The following is a 21,220-nucleotide window of genomic DNA, read 5'->3' as shown; positions in this document are numbered from 1 at the left end:
GGGGTGGGGGCGGGGGGGGGGCATCTGGAACATCTGAACGAGGTCCTGTCATTAACCTCTTGGTTCCGTCTGGAACCAAGCGACTGGGGTCACGGACGTCCTAGTGGCAAAGCCGCAACCCCCGACCTGGGCAGAGGGGTTGGACCCAGGCCCCCAGGCTTGTTCCCACACCCGCTGGGTCCCCCCTCCCACAGCCAATGCCAGGCGCCCAGTCTATTCTCAACAGGCTCGGGGACGACTCCAGAGGAAGACAGGGTCGTCTGGAAAGAAGAGAAAAGTGAACCTAAAAAGTCACACGTAATCCCGCCACCTGAATGAGGAGAAACACTGCACCCTGAAGACTGTTTCCTTCCCGTCTTTTTTCTCTGTTTTTTTTTAAGCCCAGTTGTGATCACAGTTTGTAATATGAGCCACAGAAACAGGGTTTCCTGTGGCAAACGGCCACCTCTGCCGAGCTATCTCGGGGTGCCAGGCTCTGTCCTTGGGGCGGGCTCCATCTGAGAGGTGAACTGTGGCCCGACCGTGGCCACCACACCACCGCCTTGGCGGCTCAGGGACTCTCTCAGACTCAAGTGTACTCGGAAGGAAGACGCCCAAGGCGGTGTAGACCCTCGGAACCCCACCTCCTGAAGCAACCCAGCCCAAAGCATACGGCTTCCGTGCTATCCCCATCCTACAGACAAGGAAACTGAGGCTCAAGGGAGCTAAGGAAACTGTCCAGAGTCTCGCGGCCAGTGAGTGGTAGGGCCCTGATGCAAACTCCTGCCACTTCCCGGAGCCAGCGCTGGAGGCTCAGCCCAGACCCCCCTGGAGCTCCCCCAGCAAAAACACGGTCGGTGAAACCGCAGCCTTGAGAGCCCGTCACCCGGGGCTTCCTCGGGCAGCTCGGCCTCTCCCCACACAGAGGGGCACGCCAACTCCTCAGAGCAGAAGGTGGCACTTGTGGATGGGAGAACGCTGACAAGATGGCCTGGCCCCTCCTCAAAAAACCGAGACGGAATCAGATCCACATCTAGCTCAAACCACCAGTTTCCGGAAGTACGGTGAACAGAGGACCACCGTCGGCACCACCCCCGGAACTGCCACTGGCAAGAGCCAGAGTGCGGGGAACCCGGATGAACGCACTGCAGAGACACAAAGAAAGAAAACGAGGAAAGGGGAAGATAAAACGAAAAAGCAGCAGAACACTGTGGACACGGTTTCCCAAGGCCACGCACATGTCAACACTGACCACGCCTCACACACGGGGCACACGCCTCTGCACACGTCACTTAAGCTCGGCAGTGAGGAGGAAAGACAGACGTGGAGACTCATCCATCCAGTGTGACGTGTGGACCTCCTCTGGACCCTGATCTGAACAAACCCACTGTGAAACAGACAATTATGAGATGATTTGGGAAATCTGAACAGGGACTAGATAGTGGACAATACTGAAGAATTATTGTGGAAAGTTTTAGCTGTGATAATGGCATTGTGGTTACCTTTTTTTTAAGAGTCCTTATCATTTAAAGACACGTTCCTAAATATCTACAGATGAAACTGCATGACTACCTGACATAATTTTCTGGGATGTGCTTCAAAATAATCCAGTGGCCGCGGGTGGAGGGCAGGAGGGGGCAGAAAGGACATGTGATGGGCCACCGAATGGATCACTGCCGAAGCTGGGTGACAGGTGCATGGGGCTCATTATATTACCCTTTCTACTTTTATCATATGTTTGCAATTGAGCTCAGTCAATAGAGCACGCGACTCTCAATCTCGGGGTCATAGTTCGAGCCCCATGTCTGGCATAGAGATTACTTAATAAAAAAAAAAATCACTTTAAAATAATTTTAAATTTTAATAAAAGTAAAACTTAAAAAGGGGGAAAAAATAAAAATAAAAGAAAGAAAGAAAAGATAGGCCCTCAGATATAAGCCTGAATTGAGAAACAACCTCCTCACAGCCTCAGGGAGCACAGGAAGAAGAGCCTGGGACCCCTAGGACTGGCCACAGGCATGGGAACACCATGAAGCAGACCTGCGGGGTGTTTAACGCCCTAACTCAGGGAGGCCCAGAGAAGGTCCCACACCTGCTCTACGGATGAAGGAGTCATATGGTCCCATGTGAGAGACCAGGAACTTCTGAGGTGCTTTGGAGAACCTCACTCCAGCTGTGACTACATTCTTTTTACCTGTTCACGTACGCCTTGTCTGCCTCCCTAACTTAAATAAAGTACGACGGGCTCCGGCTGCGTAGTATCCCTGTTTCCGACCTCACTGTTCGACATCCAGTAGGTGTCCAATCAATGTTTGTTGAATGAATAGGAGTCCTCCAATAGCAAGGACCCCCTCCCCCCACCCAGTTTCCAGGCAGACAATGCTGCCCAGGGCATTTCATTACAAACAGAAGCCAGCAGCTGGACTCTCTGGCTGAGAGGGAGGGTGAGGAAGCCAGCCTCTGGGGGCTGGGGACATGGAGCAGCCAGGAAGTTGCCCACAGGAGGCGGGGTTAAGTGCAAGTGCCTTCGGGGCTCTCCCAAGACAGTGCTTCAGACTTCTGGAGATGTCATGGGCATTACAGCCTATGTGGAGGACACAAAGTTTAGAGTCTCTTACGGGTAGACCATAAGTGGGGGACCTGCTTATTTTAAAGCTTAACAATACAACTTTTTATTCTAGTCTCTTTATAAAGAATTTTTAAATAACAGTAATTAAAGAAAAGACAGTAGAATAAAAGCAAGAATCAGCATTCATGACGCTACTCCAGAGTACCCTCCTGACTCCTCCCCAGGGAATGTTAGGGTGACTTCTGTCCTGACACCCATTCTTCTGAGCGACCAATGGTCAGCTTCTGGAATTCCCCAAAGGCATGCTGCATTCCCCCACTCATCTGTGCGATCCTGGAAACCCGGCACAGTGCCTGGCACCTAGTGGATGCTCAACGAATGTTTGTTGGCTGGATCTATGCCAAAGGAATCCTAAGAACAAGAATATAGACCTCAGTGCCCTTAGCTGGCCTGTCTAGGTATTTTACTTGAAAGTCAGTTCTTTGAAACTTGGAAGACATGCTGACAGGTTCCCAGGCTAGCCCTCAAAAGACATGCTGACAGGTTCCCAGGCTAGCCCTCAAAAGCCTACATACCCCATAATTAAAAGATCACAATAGGGGCGTCTGGGTGGGGCAGTCGGTTGAGCATGACTTGTTGATTCTTGATTTCTGCTGGGGTCATGATCGCAGGGTCATGGGATCAAGCCCTGGGTTGGTCTCCATGCTCAGCGGGGAGTCTGCTTGAGATTCTCTCTCTCCCTCTGCCCCTCCACACCATGCGCTCTCTCTCAAATAAAATAAATAAATCTTAAAAAAAAAAAGAGAGAGAGAGAGATCACAATAAGAGGAACAAATTTAATCTCCCTGTGTAATTTTTGTTTCTCCTATAGACAAATGCACCCACCCCTAATCCACCTGGGAATCCTGGAGGACTTTCCCCCTGCCACCTCATGGACAAGAGCCCCAGGGAGGCAGCAGGCCTGGCCAGCCCACTCTGAAGAAACCAGTGTATAATTAGCTGGATGCTAATTAAATAGAACAGGAGTGACTATTAGAAGCGGTGTGGGGGTGTCACAGGCCTCTGCGGTTGGAATCTGGGGAACATGGGGAGAAGGAGCTTCCCCTGTCCAGTCAGAGAGCAGGCGACGGCAGGAAGTGCCTGCCTGGATGAGCGGGCATTCCGATCAAAGGAAGGTTTTGGAAGGAAGTCACACTCGAGGAGGGATGGGGCAGGTGGAGGGAGCAGTCAAGCTGCACCCCTCAGCTGCCACACACATACCGTCACTTGAGGATGAGGTGGCCAGAGAGCTGGGCTTTAGGAAGAGGTGTGAGGGGCAGCTAACCCTGGCAGGGAGGGACACGCATGTTTAAAAGTGATGATTTCACAGGTTTTTAGAGCCCAATAAATGACTCTGGTCCCCAGGGCAGATTCAAGAACAGCCAAACTTGGCCCGATGGCCAGGCCCCAAGGAAAGAAATTCAGCATTCACAGGCTGAGGCGACAGGGATCCCTTCGTGGTGGCAGAAACGATGAGTACTCTTCCAGAGGTGACTGGAATATTCTTTTTCATTCCACCAACAGACACAGATGGAGCACTACTATGGATTAGACCAGGATGACCCGGAGCCCCCATCACACAGCCAAGAGTGGCAGGAACTAGCCACCAACACCCGACTGGGCTGAGCCGGATAGCCAGGTCCTTCCCACGGTGACTTCTGCTGAGAAGCTGGCCTCACGGAATCTCCCCTCTGCTGAAGGCCACAAAGTCAGTGTTGTCAAGTGTGGGCCCCAGGCAGCTCCCCATGGACCCCGCAGATCCCAGGAGGGGCGGGAGAAAGGACCCAGGATACCACTGGGAACTTAGGATGACACAGTTTAAGAAGAATCTCCCCGTTCCTTGGTGTGGCCAAAAGGAAGGTGACCAAGATGCCAAAGTTCTTACTCAAAATTTCCCTTTTTGCAGAAGGGAGCTTGAGTGGGATTCCACTACTTGCAGCTGGAAAAGCATCTACCTGGTGACAGGAACTGTGCTAAGTGCTGGCAACACAGTGGTGAGCAAAATAGGTCCCACAGAGTATTCACAGTGTGGCTTTTTTTTTTAGACAGACAGAGAGAGACAGGGCACGCGCGTGTGAGCTGGGGGAAGGGGCAGAGGGAGAGAAAGAATCTAAGGCAGGCTCTACCCCCAGGATGGAGCCTGACTCGGGGCTTGAGCTCACGACCCTGAGATCATGACCGGAGCTGAAAATCAAGAGTTGGACGCTTACCTGACTAAGCCACCCAGGTGCCCCCACAGCGTGGCATTCTTAAAGAGCAAGAGAAAGTTACACATAGTCTGCTCTCATCCAGACAGCAATTTTTAAAAACATTACAGAACAAAGATGGGGAGGGACTATTTCTCAAATTCAGTCAGCCCCCCCCCCCAAGTTAACATGATGGCTTTGTATCCTGTATTTCTCATCTGGGACACGTACCGCAACTGCTCAGAGCATGACCATCTCTCCCAATAGCATTTAAGCTCTATAAAGGTAAAGATGGTGATGTTTATTGCCATTTTTTGCTGAACCCTCAGCATCAAACATGGTACCTTGCCCAGAGGAGCATTTAATAATTACTGTGAAATGAACAGATGATAAGGTCTCTGGTGAACTTTATATGATTTTTATTTTCTTCTTGGAAACAGCTATATTCTCCAATTGTTTTGTGTATACATATGTATACATGTATGTGTATATATATATATACACACACACATATATGTACACACACACACACACACACACAAAATGAACTTTATGACCTCTAACAACCAAAGTGAAGTAATTCTGGGAAAAACATATGAACCACAAAACCAATCCTAAAAACCGGAAGGAACTTGGAAAAAGCAGGCTTGTGGTGGACGCGGGACAGAGTGCGTAAAGGGCAAGTCAGCTCCCGGTTCCCAGACAAGGCAGCTGACAGCCCAAAGTGAACCTGAGCTACGTAGGCTGACTTCTCCTCTAGTTCAAAATCCTTGGCCACAAAGCAGCACAGTCTGAGAAGAGGACAACACACAAAAAAGAAGCCCAAAGACAAACCAGAAAAGCCGCAGTACAAAGGCAGCAAGCACTCTGGGTGGTGCAGGGCCGTGTGCATCAGATGGGCAGGGCATGTGCATAGATGGGCAGGGTCGTGTGCATAGATGGGCAGGGTCGTGTGCATCAGATGGCCGCCAACACCTAGAGTGGAGAGCCCGCCTCCCTGCAGGCAGCAAGTTTCTTTCATGTGCTCCCCTCGTCCTGCCATCTGGATGCCTCGATTATTCCACCGGTTCTTCCCCTTGAGGAGATGCCTTTCAAAGCAACATACAAATGTGTTCACATGTTCCCTTATTCTATGTGAGTAAGCACACACCTCACAGACAAGGACCCATGATGCCCTGAGGGAAATACGCTTTCTGCCCCCAGAAGCTCTCAAGTCAACGTGGAAAGAGAAACAAGACGAATACTGTGACATCAGTGTCAACAGGGGCTGTCAACAGAGAAAGGATTACACCCAAGGCTGGTGCAGAGCCAGGAGGGTTCCTGGAGGAGGCAGCACGTGGTGGTCTCTCTCTGCCTGTGTTCGTACTGAGCATGGTCTGGCGCTTGTTACACTCAGCAGGTTTGTAACTGACTCCCTCTAAACGTAACCAAAGTGTACGGTATTTCTGGCCTTATCAACATGACTTGGTCCACACCTGATGGAGAAGGGCAACCCTCAGGATCAGTGCACTTACAATGCCATGGGTTTGGGCCACCTTGTTGCATAAGTCAGGACGCCACTTTTGAAGAGCCAAATAGAAAGGATTTTTCAGGAGATCTTCATCATACAGAGCCATATGGACTTCAGATGGGGCAAAGAGAGTCTCCTGGGACAAGAGGAGAAAAAGCAGTAAATGACCACTTTTAGATTTATACAACAAATAAAAGTCCTGATCTGGCGATTTCTAAAAAGCATCTCTGACATGTATTACTCTACTCTACAGGAAATATCAAAGATAACCCACCAATTCCAAGATGACTTTTTTACTGGTTAATTGCAAAAATTATGTTCAGAAATCTTGTTCAGGGGCGCGTGGGAGGCTCAGTCGGTTAAGCATCTACCTTCGGCTCAGGTCATGATCCCCACATGGGGCTCCCTACTCCGGTGGGGAGCCTGCTTCTCCCTCTTCACCTGCTCTTGCCCTGGCGCATGCGCGAGCGCACGTTCTATCCCTCTCTCAAATACATCTGAAAAAATCTTGTCAAACTCCAAGTGATTGCAAAAAGTTAAAATGGCTATTTTATGCATATATTTTAATGAAGTATTTTAAGCATATAGAGAAATAAAGAAGAATAATGCAAACCTGTCACCCAGAACTACCCAATCTTAACATTTTACCATGTTTGCCTCAGACTTTCTTCTAAGAAGTAAAGTATATTGGAATAGACTGGAAGGGCGCCTGGGTGGCTCAGTCGGTTAAGCATCCAACAGTTGGTTTCAGCTCAGGTCATGATCTCAGGGTCATGGGATCGAGCCCCACACAGGGCTCTGTGATCAGTGTCTGCTGGAGACTGTCTCCCTCCCCCTCTGCTCTTCCCCTGCTCATGCTCTCTCTAAAATAAATAAAATCTTAAAAAAAAAAAAAAAGAATAGAACGGAATCCCCCTGTGCCCCTCTCTGATCCCCTAAATAACTCTCTGATCCTCTAAATTAAGGATTAGGACTTCAACATATGAATGGGCGGGCACAAAAATTCAGTCCATAGCATAAGCCAATTGTCCCATTATCCTTTTTTGAACAGTCTATCCCTTTTGCACTGGCCAATAATGCTACCTTTGCTATATTCTGAGTTCCCATATATGTGTGGCCTGTTTCTGAGCTCTACTCTATTTCAACAGTCTAGACCAGTGCCATCCAACAGATATATAAAAAATGTAATTACATATACACTATGCATAGTCACATATGTAATTTAAAATTTTCTAGTAGCCACATGAAAAAACAAACAGGTAAAATTAATTTTAATAATATATTTATCCTAATATATCCAAAATATTGTATTTTTAACATGTGATCAATATTTTTAAATTTTATTAATGACATATTTTACACTCTTTTTTACTCCTACTAAATCTTCAAAATTTGGTGTGTATTTTACATTCACTTTTCAATTCATACTAGCCACATTCAAGGGCTTAAAAGCCACATATGGCTAGTGGCTATTATACTGGACAGAGCAGGGCTAGACCACATTAGTTTACATGACTACAGCTTCATAATAAGCCTTGATATCTCATAGAGAAAGGCCTCCCTCCTTGTTCTCCAAAATTGTCTGGTTATTCCTAATTTTTTTTTGCAAGATCCCATAAATTAAAATCAGTTCCTCAATTCCATAAAAATCCTTTTGGGATTTTTAGTAGAAATTCACTAAATTTATGGATTGGAGAGTCAACATCTTGATAATAATGAATCTCATCATCCATGGACATGGTATGTCTTTCCATGTATGTCTTCTTTGATGTCCTCCAATTAAATTGATTATAAACAACTTTTATTAAACATTATTTGTATATTCTGTATAGATTTTCTCCTGTTGTGAATGGGGCTTCCATTGCCCCTGGTCTGCTCCATTTACCATACATGAGTGTAGTTTCACTGAGCTATCAGAGAGGAATATGAAAAATGGGCACAGAAAAAGAATCTGAGCCTCCATCTCAAGTGGTGCAATGGAGAATATAAACACCTGTCTTGCAGGACTCCCATTTACATGCTGCCTTCAGTATTTTTGCCATACTGCATACTAATGGACCACCACTTACTGCTGGCCTACATGGTGTCTTTGTGAGAATTAGAAAAAGGCACCCAGTAGGTACAACAGTCCTATGCCAGGGCACATGGCTTGGTAAGTAGCTCACAGGCTATTTATCAGCCCCAGTTTGCCAACATCTCACTCTCCTGGGCAGAGTACCTATGCAATAATCTGCGTAATTGTACACAAAGGCTCTACTGTTAGTATTTGACATATTCCTTTAAACACCTACTCTCTTTTCAAATTTATTTTTAAAAGAACCCTTATTACAACTTTAAATATAAAAACAGTATACTCCAGGGTGCCTGGATGGCTCAGCTGGTTGAGTGTCTGACTCTTGATTTGGGCTCAGGTCATGATCTCGATGCTGTGTGATCAAGCCCTGTGTCAGGCTCCCTGCTCAGTGGGGAGTCTGCTTCTCCCTCTCCCCCTCCCCCTGCTCGTGCTCTCTTTTACTCTCTCTCTCAAATAAATAAAAATCTTTTTTAAAAATTGCAAGAACAATGGACATTATGTAAAACCTTGCTAGATACTACTGACTGCCAAACATTCTGAGCTTGAGCCTGAGATCTCTTCTTAAAAAAGAAAATTAGATGGGGCACCTTGGTAGTACAGTCAGTTAAGCGTCCGTCTCTTGGTTTCGGCTCAGGTTGTGATCTCAGGATCGTGAGATCGAGCCCCACATCATGCTCCAGGCTTAGTGCAGAGTCTGCTTGAGTTCCTTTCTCCCTCTCCCCCTGCTCCTTCCCCCCACACCTGTGGGCTCTCTCTCTCAAATAAATAAATAAATAATAAAAATTTTTAAAAGAGAAAATTAGCAACTATTAAAGAGCATCAAGTAAACTTACCCTTGATACAATCAGATAAATGAATAAAAACTGAATTACTTTCTTACTATGAAACAATATTCCAACATGCTTTCTTGGGAAAATGCCAGGACAACACATATAAGTAAGTACATTATGAATTCTGTTATGGCTAATGATAAAAACAGCCCCTATTTGAGAGCATCTTTGGTTCGGGTACTGTGATAACTTCTATTCATCCTCATCCCACTTTCATGTTCATGATAACTACAGGCAACCAATCATAACCAATGCTCACAATAACTATGGATATCATTAGCCCCATATTTTGCAGATGAAGAAACTGAGGCTCAGTTGGCCAACGTGAGGTTATACAGATGTCAGAATTTATTCTAACATTCTCCTCTTTAGCCACTATACCCACTGTAAAATAAATATGCCTGGGTTAAGGGTTATATCACAACCTACAGATGCAGAGATTCCATACTTCATTTCCCCCAAAGGAAAAGTCACCATGACAGCCACATGGGCCCTACACTGAATTTCCTCAGTCTGGTCCAGCCAGAACTGTCTCTGCTGTAGGCCCTCCTGGGGACTGCCTCAAGGAGGCCCCTGAGCTCCCTGCAAGGCCTCTTAGGGGAAGAGCCTAGCATGAAAAAGGCTACATATAATCTCTTCCTGGACCCCAGAGACAGCTCTACAACAATTCAGGTATTTGACTTGTTGAATTCAATTATTACTGCAGCCCAAATAATCCTTTTATGAGGCCCTAACCAGAACAACTGGATAATGTGATTTTGCTGGGACAGAGTCACAAGAAAACAAAATTGTTTCTGGTTTCTGACACAATCGGTTCTACATGAGCAAGTACAAAAGTAAAGACACCTTGGACAGAAACCCCATGAGAGCCAGGATGCCATACGGTCAGAATGAAGCTGGGAAGGGACCCTCCTTCTGCTCCTCAGACGAGATGCCGGCAGAGCTCCAACCCCTCTACACCCAAGATAGAAGTGACAAGGACGGGCTCTGATGCAGGAAGTAACAACCTAGCTGGTAGGCAAGGAATGTGCATCTGCAGAGTAAAACCAACCCAGAGCAGTGCTGAGACAGGTAAGGACCAGAGAAGGGAGCAGCAGGGAAGGGGGCTGGGGTGGGGAGCAGAGGAAGCAGGAACAGGTTCCTGTGGGCACAGAAAACCCAAGAGTAAAAAAATTTTTTTAATTGATGAGAAGATGAGTCCAGGGAAATAACAGGAATCCAAACAGTGCTGGTCAGAGAGGGACAGCAGGGTGAGGGGAGGCCCCTGAATGCCACATCAAAACATTCAGTTCAAATGCATGAAACACACAAGACTCGGAGCAAGCACTGCTGGTGAATGGGACAGAGCTTGCTGGGTTTCAGCCCCAAGTCATCTTGTTTTCTCTTGGACATCATTCCTTTTGGTTGCCAATGACTGAACCCTCTGTCCAGGAGTAGGGATTCGAAGAGCACTGTCCAATGCTCTTCTCAAACTTTTTGTCCCGGTGCTTAAAACATATAAGAATCCAATACAATCAGGTGCTTAATGCCAGAATGGAATTCTTAAATAGGGGGTAAATACTTAACACAGGTTAACGCCCTCACAAGTTTTACTTGCAAGAATTCGTTTTATATCATGAAAAGTAAACTGACTGTTCCTTATAAAACTGGAAAGAGGAGTAAATCCTCTTCTAAAACTCCTTTTAAAAAAAAATTCCACCTCTGCCTAAGCTCAAATGGTTGGATGATTTACAGCAAATCCAGGGAAATTAGTCAGAGATACCAAATACCCCCTGAACACGAGTTATTTGAGGTTAACTCTATGAACAGGAGAGCCAGGCATGATCTCAAACTAGTACCGGACATTTCATGGGGTGGTGTGCGCACTTGTGGTTTTGTGGTCTACAACCGTCCCATGAGGCTGGGTGGTCAGGTGTCCCCATCTGGTGACAGTGTGCAGCCTGGCTCAGCAGAATCCAGCATAGGAACGTCTGTGCCTCCCAGAGATAAACCCCCAGCTGAAATCTCACTGCTATGGCTGTTCTCACTCTTTGGTGAGGGCGCTCACCAAAGACCCACACCAGGCATATTTTCCAAAGGATGAGCATTATTCTCCAACCAGTTTAATTTGCGATGCAGAAGGGAAAGGCAAAAAGGGAAAACTTTCTAATTCATCTGTTTAATAGCAAATGGAAGCAACTGGATGATGTAATGTATGATATTACAGTCATTTATGTCCTCCTGGCCTGTACCATTTATGGATCCTATCCATATTTTTCTCAAAGCTCTTCTTCAAAGTGTCCAGTCTGTGCCTGGCCACGTGGCTCACGGTAGGCATGCTGTAACTGTTCGTCCACTAGAACAAGATGATAGTGGGGTGAGAGGAAGCTCAAGCTCCCAGGGAGGGGTCATCTCTCACAGAAGCTGGAAATCCACTGCCCATATCCAGGGGAGGGTGAGGGGCTGGCCCCAGGCAGCCATGCAGGCACCAGCAGAAAGCCGGAAACAAACTATAAACTCAGAGCTGGCTATGACAGCTGGAATGTGGAGAGTCACACAGGGAGGAAAGGCCTCAGAGCTGGAAGAGCGGTGTGACCACTAAGGGAGCAGGAGAGTTTGGAGGAGCACCACCACCCCTGGATTTGGGTCTGAATCCTTTCTAGATCTATCCTCACATGGTCACGTTCCTCTGCTCCTCTAGTAGAGGATTGAGTTACCGGACACCAACCTAATCCTGGCAATTCATAAACAAAGGGAGAGACCCACAGAAACACTAACAGTGCAGATGTGTGAATAACAAAGACCCAGGAATTGCGCTCATGAGCCCAACACAGTCCAAGAGCCACAAGGAAACACAATCAAGCCCTTGACCCCGAGGCCCTATGCAGACAGTACTGTTTGCTCTGCCAGTGAAGCTGCCAGGCAGGATGATTTCTGGTGGCAAGCCAGAGCGAGGAGAGCTCACCCAAGGGATCTGCTCAACTTCAGAGCCTCAACTGCTTTCCTGCCACTGAGGCTAGACACAAGCATCTGTCCCTGCTCCCATCCTGCACTTCTCCTTCAGAGGCCTCTGCCCTCCTGATCTTACTCAGACTGGTCCACAGGAAAGATGGCAAAGCAATCTTTCCAACACTGAGGTCTACTACGGGGCAGGAGTCCCCCTTATCCTCAGTTTTGCTTTCCAGTTTCACTTTTCCGTGGTCAACCGGGGTCTGGAAACAGAACATCCGCCTTCTGACATATGGTCAGGAAGTCAGTAGCAGCTAACATTACACTCAGTACCCATATCGTTCCCCTCACTTCATCTCATCACCGAGGCATTTAATCACCTCACATCATCACAACAAGGGTGAATACAGCACAAGATATTTTGAGAGAGAGAGAGAGACACCACGTTTACATAACTTTCATCACGGTATATTGTTAATAATTATTCTATTTTGTTAGTTATTTTTGTTAATATCTTACTGTGCCTACTTTACATATTGAACTTATCACAGGTATGTAGGTATAGGGAAAAAAAATGGAGTATAGGGTTTGGTACTATCCGAGGTTTCCAGCATCCACTGGGGGTCTTGGAACACATCCCCCATGGACTAAAGGCGGGGGGGGGGGGGGCCTACTACATTCTTCCAGGACTTCCCCTCTACTCCCTACTAAATGAACCTCAATTTCTCTTCCTGGCATTAAGGGCCTCTTATTCTGGCCTGCCACCCATCTCTGTAGCTTCGTATCCCTCTGCTGTCCCTAAAGCTCCCCAATGTGATGGGTTCTCCCTCCTATCTATTTTGTCTTGAAAACTTCTCTTTCCCTGTCAAGGCCCCCATCTGGTCAGTGGGTGGCTAAGACCCTCCACCATGGAGAATGGCCAAGGCCAGGAGCGTCCAAGTCCTGGCCACAAATGGCCCCAAATCTATAGATTAAAGGACAGAGCGCAGAGTGAGAGGGAGCCCTGGGGCCCAGTGCTCTGGATCTTCTGAACGGCCTCAATACCATGCTGGGGAAGGTGGACTCAAAACGCTAATATCCCACTAAGATCCCCTGCTCTTCTCTGGGGCTGGTGGGAGGGTGAGTTAATCAAAATAAGGGCCTCTCCCCATGAAACCCATAAACTTGGAAAACCCCAGCTCGCATGCAAACCAGTAGACCCTCCAGTCTCACCAGCCCCTCCTTCCCTGAATGTCCTAAACCCTCAATGAAGACGCGTCGTTTGCTCCGTGGCCCCGCACCGGCTGCTAATGCCCCAGTCCCCAACATCTGCAGGGGCCATGCCCAGCTCGCGCGCCTTGGGCAGTCTATGTTCAACGAAAAGAACTGAACAGACCCAGAGTCCGGAACATCTCTTGGTGCCTAAGTTTTCCTGGAGTAATTTTTACCCAGCAGAACGAAGAGCCCCGGCCCCTCAAGAGGCTGGCAGGCAGGGATTCCCTCCTCCCTTCCCTGCGCCTTCACCACCCCCGGGGACCACAAGGCCCCAGGCTCCGGACCCCCACCCACATTCTCCCCCTCCAGCGGCCCCGCCAGGCGGTCCGCAAACCACGGAAGTCACTCAGCTCTTGAACGACTGCCCCGCCCACTGCCCTCAAGTCCGAGCTCCCAGGACCCCGCACCCGCTGACCCGTCCTGTAGTCGCGGGGGTCAGAGGGCGCATTCTTCGCCACCCCGCACTCCAGGGGCAGAGAGAGCCCAGCTGCCGACGGGACCCGCAGAGCGCGGGCGGGGCGGTCCAGCCAGCGAGGAGCTAGGGTCTTGGGGTGCCGCCCAGGGGCAGCCAGCCCTGCCTGGGGGCGCCGCGGGGCGCTAGCCGCGAAGAGAAAAGAGCCCCTCCCCCTTCCAGCTCCGGGGCCCCACCCGGCCTCTAGGCCCCGAGGCGCAGCCGTCCTGAGGGAAGGGAGGCACGGGATGACACAGGAGCGAGGACACTTACTTAAAAGGCTACATAGTTTCACTCCATGTCCTTTTCGGAGCCACGGCGACGCCTCCCGGGCCCGGGACTCTCACCTCGGTGCCCACCACCCCAGCACAGCGGTTCTGCTCCACCGCCCACCTCTTTACTCCGCCGTTGGGCGGAGCCGCACCTGGTCAGCCCAATGAGCGGCCGTCCTTATCCAGAGTGACGTGTGCGCAGAGCAATCATTGAGTCCTCCCAGCCGGGGTGGGGCTCAGGCGGCGCACAGCGCTTCCTACTCAGGCCGGACCAGCCCTGAGTCGCCGACTGCGCGTGCCCGGAACGGGAGGGGGCGGGCCGAAGCTGATCTGACACTAGAGGTGGGGTCCAAGCTTGGTCCCTGGAAAGCCGGCTGGATCCGGATGGGGAGACCCGGGAGCTGTCCCGCCCTGCGGATCGCCCTTTACTGCTAGGTTTGGAGGACGGAGGTGCCCAGTCCTATAAGGCACACCACTCCGTCGCTGGCAGGGTCTGGGAGTTAGGGTCCCTGGGTTCTGATTCCCTCACTTGCATGGACGTCGCGTGACCTAGGCCCCCCCTTTTTTTTTTAACCTGGGCCTCAGTTTCCCCATCTTTACGATACCGGAGGGTTGGAACTGCCAAGCGCTAGTATTCCAGAACTGTAATGGGGAGAGGAGCAGGGGGAGATGGGGGACCTACACGTGATCTCCCCGCGCGGGGCCCCGCCCATCTCTGGTCTAAGGGATGGAAGTGCCCTCCGAGGACGCGCGGGGGTGGGCGGATCCTAAGAAACGCGACCCAGCAGCCCTCAGCAGCCGCTAAGGCGGAGCGCGCGGCTCGGCGGCCGGCTATCCCAGGCGACGGCACCTGAGAAGGATGGGGACCACAACCCAGGCTTCGCAGAGAGCCACCTTGCAGGCGAGGGCGGTGCAGCGACTCGGCGTGTGACTCCGAGCGAATCGAGGGAGGATGGACGAGGGAATGGGAGATAGCTAACGGGGCTCCCTCTCTGCGTCCGGTCCGCAGAGGTGCACGTCGCAGGTCTCCAGAGGCTCCGTCGACAACAGCGGCAGCACCGAGCTAGTGTCGGGCCATGAGGAGCGCGCGGGCCGCCCGGCCCCGGGCCGCCGTCGGGGCTGACAGCGTCCTGCCTCGCTGAGGGCGTGGACCGGAGAGGGGCGCGGGCGGCCGGGCTTCGCAGAAGCGCACAGCCATGGCGAGGGAGGAGTGCAAGGCACTGCTGGACGCACTCAACAAGGCGACCGCATGCTACCACCACCTGGTGCTGACCGTCGGCGGCTCGGCGGACTCGCAGAACCTGCGTGAGGAGCTGCAGAAGACGCGCCAGAAGGCGCAGGAGCTGGCGGTAGCCACCCGCGCCCAGCTGACGGCCGCGCTGCGCGACCGGGGCCTGGGCGCCGAGGAGCGCGCCGAGTTCGAGCGCCTCTGGGTGGCCTTCTCCGGCTGCCTGGACCTGCTGGAAGCCGACATGCGGCGCGCACTGGCCCTGGGCACCGCGTTCCCGCTGCACGCGCCGCGGCGGCCGCTGGTGCGCACCGGTGTGGCGGGCGCCGCGGCGGGCGTAGCGGCGCGCGCCCTGAGCGCCCGCAGCTTGCGACACGAGGCGGAGGGCGACTTCGACGTGGACGACCAGCGCGAGCTGGAGCGCGAGATCCTTCAGGTGAGCGAGATGATCCACGACATGGAGATGAAGGTCAACGTGCCCCGCTGGACGGTGCAGGCCCGGCAAACGGCGGGCGCCGAGCTCCTGGCCAGCACCAGCGCCGGCGCCTCCTCGGTGGGCGCCGTGTCCGTCCAGGAGCGCACGGGGCCCTGCGACCCGAGCAAGGCCCTGGCCGCCACCGTTTTCAGCGCCGTGCTGCTGGCGGCTGTGGCCCTGGCCGTCTGCGTAGCGAAGCTGAGCTGACCGGCACACGACTTTTCCTGCCACTACCCCTCCCTCCCCGGAGACATCCCTCGGGAACGACGGCAATCGCCTGGACTCGGGATGGGAGTGGGATCTGGCACGTTTAAGGGAAGGGGTTCTAAAACCGTGTGTGTGTGTGTGTGTGTGTGTGTGTGTGTGTGTGTGTGTACATGGTTTCCTCTTGCTGGCCCGGGAGGAGTTAAATTTGCGCGGGCAGCCAGGGCATTACCGCTAATGTATGCAGCAGCTTTATCCCCTATTAATAGAAAACCGTCCACAGTGACCCCAGATTCCCCCGAGTTAATGGGTGACCACGTGTGCTGCTGGGGTATGTTTACACGGATTCTCAGTTTGGTGCCCCCAACCCTACCAGCGATCCCCACTCTCCGCGTGGGGCAGTTTGAAAGGGGGATGAGGTGAAGTGAAGTCGGGGGAGGGGAGTTGTTTTGCTCTGTGTGGGTGGTGATTTTGTTTCCTGGACAATACTATAAGAAGATGTAAGCAGGTTTTATTACCTTAATCCTTTGGGGCCTAAACTTAGGACAGTGTGCAAAGAGAAGTCTGTGCAAAGTGCTTTCACCGTGGCGCACCATTGAGCTTCTTGGCAGGGTTTATCCATTAGTTCTGAAAAGTAGCTAGAAGAGGTTTGGGTTTGGGGTTTGGTAACCTCCCCCACAAGTGCTGACCCTACTTAGGAAACCAGAGAAGACACGTCGAACCCGCCCCCAACGGGTTTGGATCCACTGCACCCACTTGCCTGTTGAAAAGGGGTCCCCTGGGTAAGCCTGGAAGGCGCACAAGCTTTGGGAATGGACATATGCTATTCAAACAGGCACTTTCTCCTTTGCCGGGGCTTATTTTTGTTCCAGAATTAGACCAGAGTTTTTTATCCTCCCTTGGGGGAGGGCTGCAGAATCCTCTTTGGAGCCCTTAATCCTATCTATCCCTTGGAATCTGCTTGCTGGCTAGCAGGAGAGCTGGCTTTGGAGGAAGCTACCCAGCTCTCTGACCCTCACACTGACCCCTGAGAGGGGAAACCTCACTGCCCACGCTGTTGGAGCTGATTAGCCCTGAGACTGGGTTAGAAGGCAATAGCTTCCACTCGGAAATTTCAGCAGCGTTTTAAAAACAAGATCATTGAGAAAGAAAAACCATATATCCATATGATGCCCTATCAAAGCCAGTTTTTTATAGAGGACATTTGGCCACAAAATCATATGTGCCAATGAGTCAAACACAGTGGGCTTTACTTACAACCTTTAGTTAATAAATATACATCTATTATTAAAATAGACCTTCTTGAAGGCGGGAGGTCGTAGCATAAACTACTGGAACCACGGTGTACATAACAGAGGTTGAATGACCCCTACTTCTTTTGCTCAGTAAATAAATAAGGTGGAAACCCCTGGGTCCCAGGCTGAGCAGAGCCACCACTTGCCACCTGTAGTGCAGAGAGAACATAGTTGGGGAAATAAGACTGAGAAAACACATACATTTAACCCTCAAAAGGTAATTAGGAATAAAACCCAGAGACTTTGGCTGAAAAATGACAAGGATTTTTTTTTTCTTTTTTACCCTGAAAGTGGGAAAGAGGACTAGGAGGAGGGAAAGGACAGTTTCACAAAGGCAGCTTGGAGGGCCACGGGGTAGGGGCAGGTAGCAGGAGTGCAGCCTTGGCTTCAGCCCTGAGGGCCACCTTTCCAGCCCAGCTTCCTCCCCCTCCTCCTCAGCACACAGATTCCAGTACCTCATAGTGAAAATGGATCTGTGTGTGTGTGTGTGTGTGTGTGTGTGTGTGTGTGAGAGAGAGAGAGAGAGATAATGGTTTTAAAACACCCACAGGGTCTTAAGCTGATTAGAAGTTTTATGACCTTAACTAATAAAAGAAACACCTCTGGCCTCATCTGAATAGGGGCCACTCAAATTCTTTTGTACCTGCGTGCTCAGGGTAACTTCACAGATGACACAAAATTTTCCTAACTCCCTTCCCCAAAATCTCAGCTCTCCCAGACAAGAGGAGGCTGGGCATTTTGTGACCCAATGTTGGCAACTAACCTTTAATAGCACACCCTAAATATATTCTCCGGTTTCCAATACAGTGACTCTTCTGTTCTTATCAAGTTGTTTTGGTTCAGAACGATGACAAAAAGTTGTTCAGCAGAACCTACTGAAGAAAAAACCCATCCAGTGTTGTGTAATCCATAGAGAGCACTTGGGACAAAGGTCTTGTCACCCTTTCCACCCAGTTGGCAAATCCTTGGGTATTTAATTATATGTGCAATCAGATATGTACCTAATTCCAAGAGTCCTCTGCTCACCGAAATTAGGTATAAAATGTTGCACCCCCACACACACAAAAAAGCTGAATTACAATGAACATATTTATCCTGTGGACCTGTTAACCTGAACAACTCTGTGTTTGAAAGTTTTAAGCATTAGGAATATTCGGTACTATTTGGAATTCTAACATTGCCTACTAGAACTTTCGCTATGTGATGCACGCAGAATCACTTTCTGCTTGAGCAATAAGCTGCTGTCACTATGTCTGCTCTCATTTCTATGTATATAATTAAAGACATTGCTTTCTGATAGAAGCCTGATTCTATATAGGTGTTTGATATCAAAGTCATTAGTTTTCTAAAAACACTTGGTATGATTTTATACCATGATACAAGTATAGAGAAAAAATTCAAAATGTTTAACATAGGGTATATATGATGAGGTCAACGTTAGAGTCCATGGCAAAAAAACCCATCTAATTTCCCAAATTAAAGATACAACTTAAAGGATAGATCTTTATATCCAAAGTTAAATGCTATGATACGTACCTGTAAAGAGAAAATATCCCTGACTTCTCTTCTGGGAAAAACAGTACTGTTTTATCTGATTTGGAGAAGACAAGCAATTGGAATGTCAAAGCACTTATGGAAACTTTAAACTATTGCTAGTGGTGGAAAAAACCAAAACACTGATGTTTGTAGAAGAGAAAAAAATGCCTGACAAATTCATTTTTTGTGTGCTCAAAGAACTTAATGCTTTTAAATGCTGCAAGGGAAAGATTTTTGGTAAGGAAAATTAGAGCATAACCTGCGTGATTTACTTAAGGTTTACAGTAAACTACATAAGACATGTGTAATGTCAAATGACAAGTAGTTTTGGTTAAAGAGCGTTTTGGTTTGCCTGAGGATCCTGATGATGCTGCATCTTCTGTTTCAACCTGCACATTGATACATTTTTAGCTACTCTGTTGCTTTTCAGATATAGCTCTCCCTTCTGTAATGAATGCTTGTTAAGGGTGTGAGCCCTGACGTATGAGCCTGTATGTCAGCCTGAGAAGTAAAGAACTTGAGACTCTCCTCTGTCTTCCTTTGGGGAATGTCTCCTCCCTCAAGGCCAGATCAGCTATGATGGACAGGACCTCTGCCTCTTTTTCCAAGTACCTCAGAGAAGTCATTGACCTCCCTGTGCCTGGGTTCCCTCCATGGTGAAATGGGGGGAGCCCTGACCGATGGACTCAAAGGTCCCTTCCAGAGTTTAAAACATTTAACAGAATGCAGTTAAACGAGAAAGGATTATTCCAGTTTGGGGGTTTTTGGTTGTTACTGTTAGTTTGGGTACATATGGAAATGAAATGTTACAGTTTGGTGGTTATTATCTAAAATTCCATATAAAGTTAAAAAAAATCAGAATGAACTGAGCTTACTATGATTTTAGTCCATACCAGAATTAGTGGATGGGATGCCTGGGTGGCTCAGTTGGTTAAGCGACTGCCTTGGCTCAGGTCATGATCCTGGAGTCCCAGGAAGGAGTCCCACATCTGGCTCCCTGCTCAGCAGGGGGTCTGCTTCTCCCTTGGACCCTCTTCCCTCTCGTGCTCTCTGTCTCTCATTCTCTCTCTCAAATAAATGGGTAAAATCTTAAAAAAAAAAAAAAAAGAATTAGTGGATGGACTTAAAAGCAAATTTGTATAAATGCTACTTATTTATAGTATTTAAATTAGATTAGGAATTTAAATTCAGACTGTAGATCTGAGTCCAAGAAAGACTATTGATTAAATAGTCGGTTTTACCCAGCAATCGGGCCACCTAAACTGATTCTGGGAAATTACAGATGTGAAACTCTGTCATTTATCCTGGAGACTGGGAAAATCCTATTTTGTAAGTAACCTGGAGCCCTCAGAACTATGACTGCATTGGCTGCCTGATGTCAGGAAACATGAGCACAGCGTGGGGGGTTTTGTACATGGCATCAGATCCAAAGTGGAATTAAAGGCTTCATGTCAACTGTTTACCTGAAACTGTTTATTAAATAAAAAAAATCAAAGTTAACATGCAGCATTTATAACTTGGCTGGAAAAGACACCCTCAAATAATTCAGCTATCACCTCTTGTGATATATATATATATATTTTTTTTTAAACTGCCACCTGATACCTTTAATCAACACTAAATCAAGTCTGAGGCAAAACACTAAATGGACAATACTCGAAAGATAATAACTTCCTTCCTTGATAAACAATCTCCCACCGTCATTCAGAAGTTGAGTTATTTGATGGCTTGGGAAGCAGTGGCCATTGAGTTTTCCTTCCTGACCTGAAGAGACTCACTGCTGATGGACAATAATTCTCGAAGTTCCTTATTTTCAAGCTCTAATTGGGCTAGTTTTTCCTGAATTTTACAAAATTGGTCATCATCCACCTGAACTGCTTTCCTCATCACTTCTCCCATTTCATAGATTCTGTCAATCTGACTCTCAATTTCTGCAGGGTGAGACTGATGAGCTTTCAGGACTGGTTCAGCATCCACGGCCTTTTTAGCAACCATTAATTGTAACATCTTCTGGTACTTGCTCATGATGAGTTCCAAAGCATCCTGGTGTTCCTCCAAGGAAACCCATAGCTCTCTGTTTTCCTGCTGCAAGTCTCTAATCTGTGTATTCTCTTGGGACAGCAGAATGTGAGGTTTGAATTTGGACATGTCCTTTATATCGGATGCATCTTCTGGATACCTCTGCCCGACCTGGTCCGGAAGCGCCTATATATATATATATTCTTAATATTCTTTATGCCCATCTGAAGTGAAGTGAAGGTCCTGATCAACATTGTTACCCTTCACAGACTTCATTACATAAAGAGATGCTCAGAAGTACTCCAGGATTATAAATCTCCAAGTGGGGCGCCTGGGTGGCTCAGTTGGTTAAGCGACTGCCTTCGGCTCAG

The 21,220-nt window shown here is 48.8% G+C and overlaps 3 protein-coding genes across 4 annotated transcripts in view; 1 reads left to right on the top strand and 2 right to left on the bottom strand.

Moving 5' to 3' along the window:
* ANKRD27 (ankyrin repeat domain 27) overlaps positions 1 to 14,232 on the bottom strand; it is a 48,961-nt gene extending 34,729 nt beyond the window's left edge. For both annotated transcript variants that reach the window (XM_021700756.1, XM_021700758.1), the window contains exons 1-2: positions 14,094 to 14,232; positions 6,288 to 6,419 (exon numbers count right to left, since the gene is read on the bottom strand). In XM_021700756.1, coding sequence (XP_021556431.1) covers positions 6,288 to 6,389 — 102 coding nt within the window. In that variant the 5' untranslated portion in view covers positions 6,390 to 6,419; positions 14,094 to 14,232. The remainder of the gene's footprint in view (positions 1 to 6,287; positions 6,420 to 14,093) is intronic.
* A 1,056-nt stretch (positions 14,233 to 15,288) lies between these two features.
* LOC110590326 (regulator of G protein signaling 9 binding protein) lies at positions 15,289 to 16,002 on the top strand. The gene has a single exon (XM_021701105.1). It carries the CDS (start codon positions 15,289 to 15,291, stop codon positions 16,000 to 16,002), a length of 714 nt encoding a protein of 237 aa, XP_021556780.1.
* Positions 16,003 to 20,535: 4,533 nt separating this feature from the next.
* Positions 20,536 to 21,220, bottom strand: part of LOC110590236 (suppressor of IKBKE 1-like) — a 1,153-nt gene continuing 468 nt past the window's right edge. Inside the window, exon 2 of the mRNA XM_044911388.1 lies at positions 20,536 to 21,035. Within this exon, the coding sequence (XP_044767323.1) occupies positions 20,547 to 21,035 (489 nt within the window). The 3' untranslated portion in view covers positions 20,536 to 20,546. The remainder of the gene's footprint in view (positions 21,036 to 21,220) is intronic.

This window comes from Neomonachus schauinslandi, chromosome 16, assembly GCF_002201575.2.
Source record: "Neomonachus schauinslandi chromosome 16, ASM220157v2, whole genome shotgun sequence".
Lineage (NCBI taxonomy): Eukaryota > Metazoa > Chordata > Mammalia > Carnivora > Phocidae > Neomonachus > Neomonachus schauinslandi.
The sequence above is the reverse complement of the archived record's forward strand: the minus strand, read 5'-3'. Positions and strand labels throughout refer to the sequence as shown.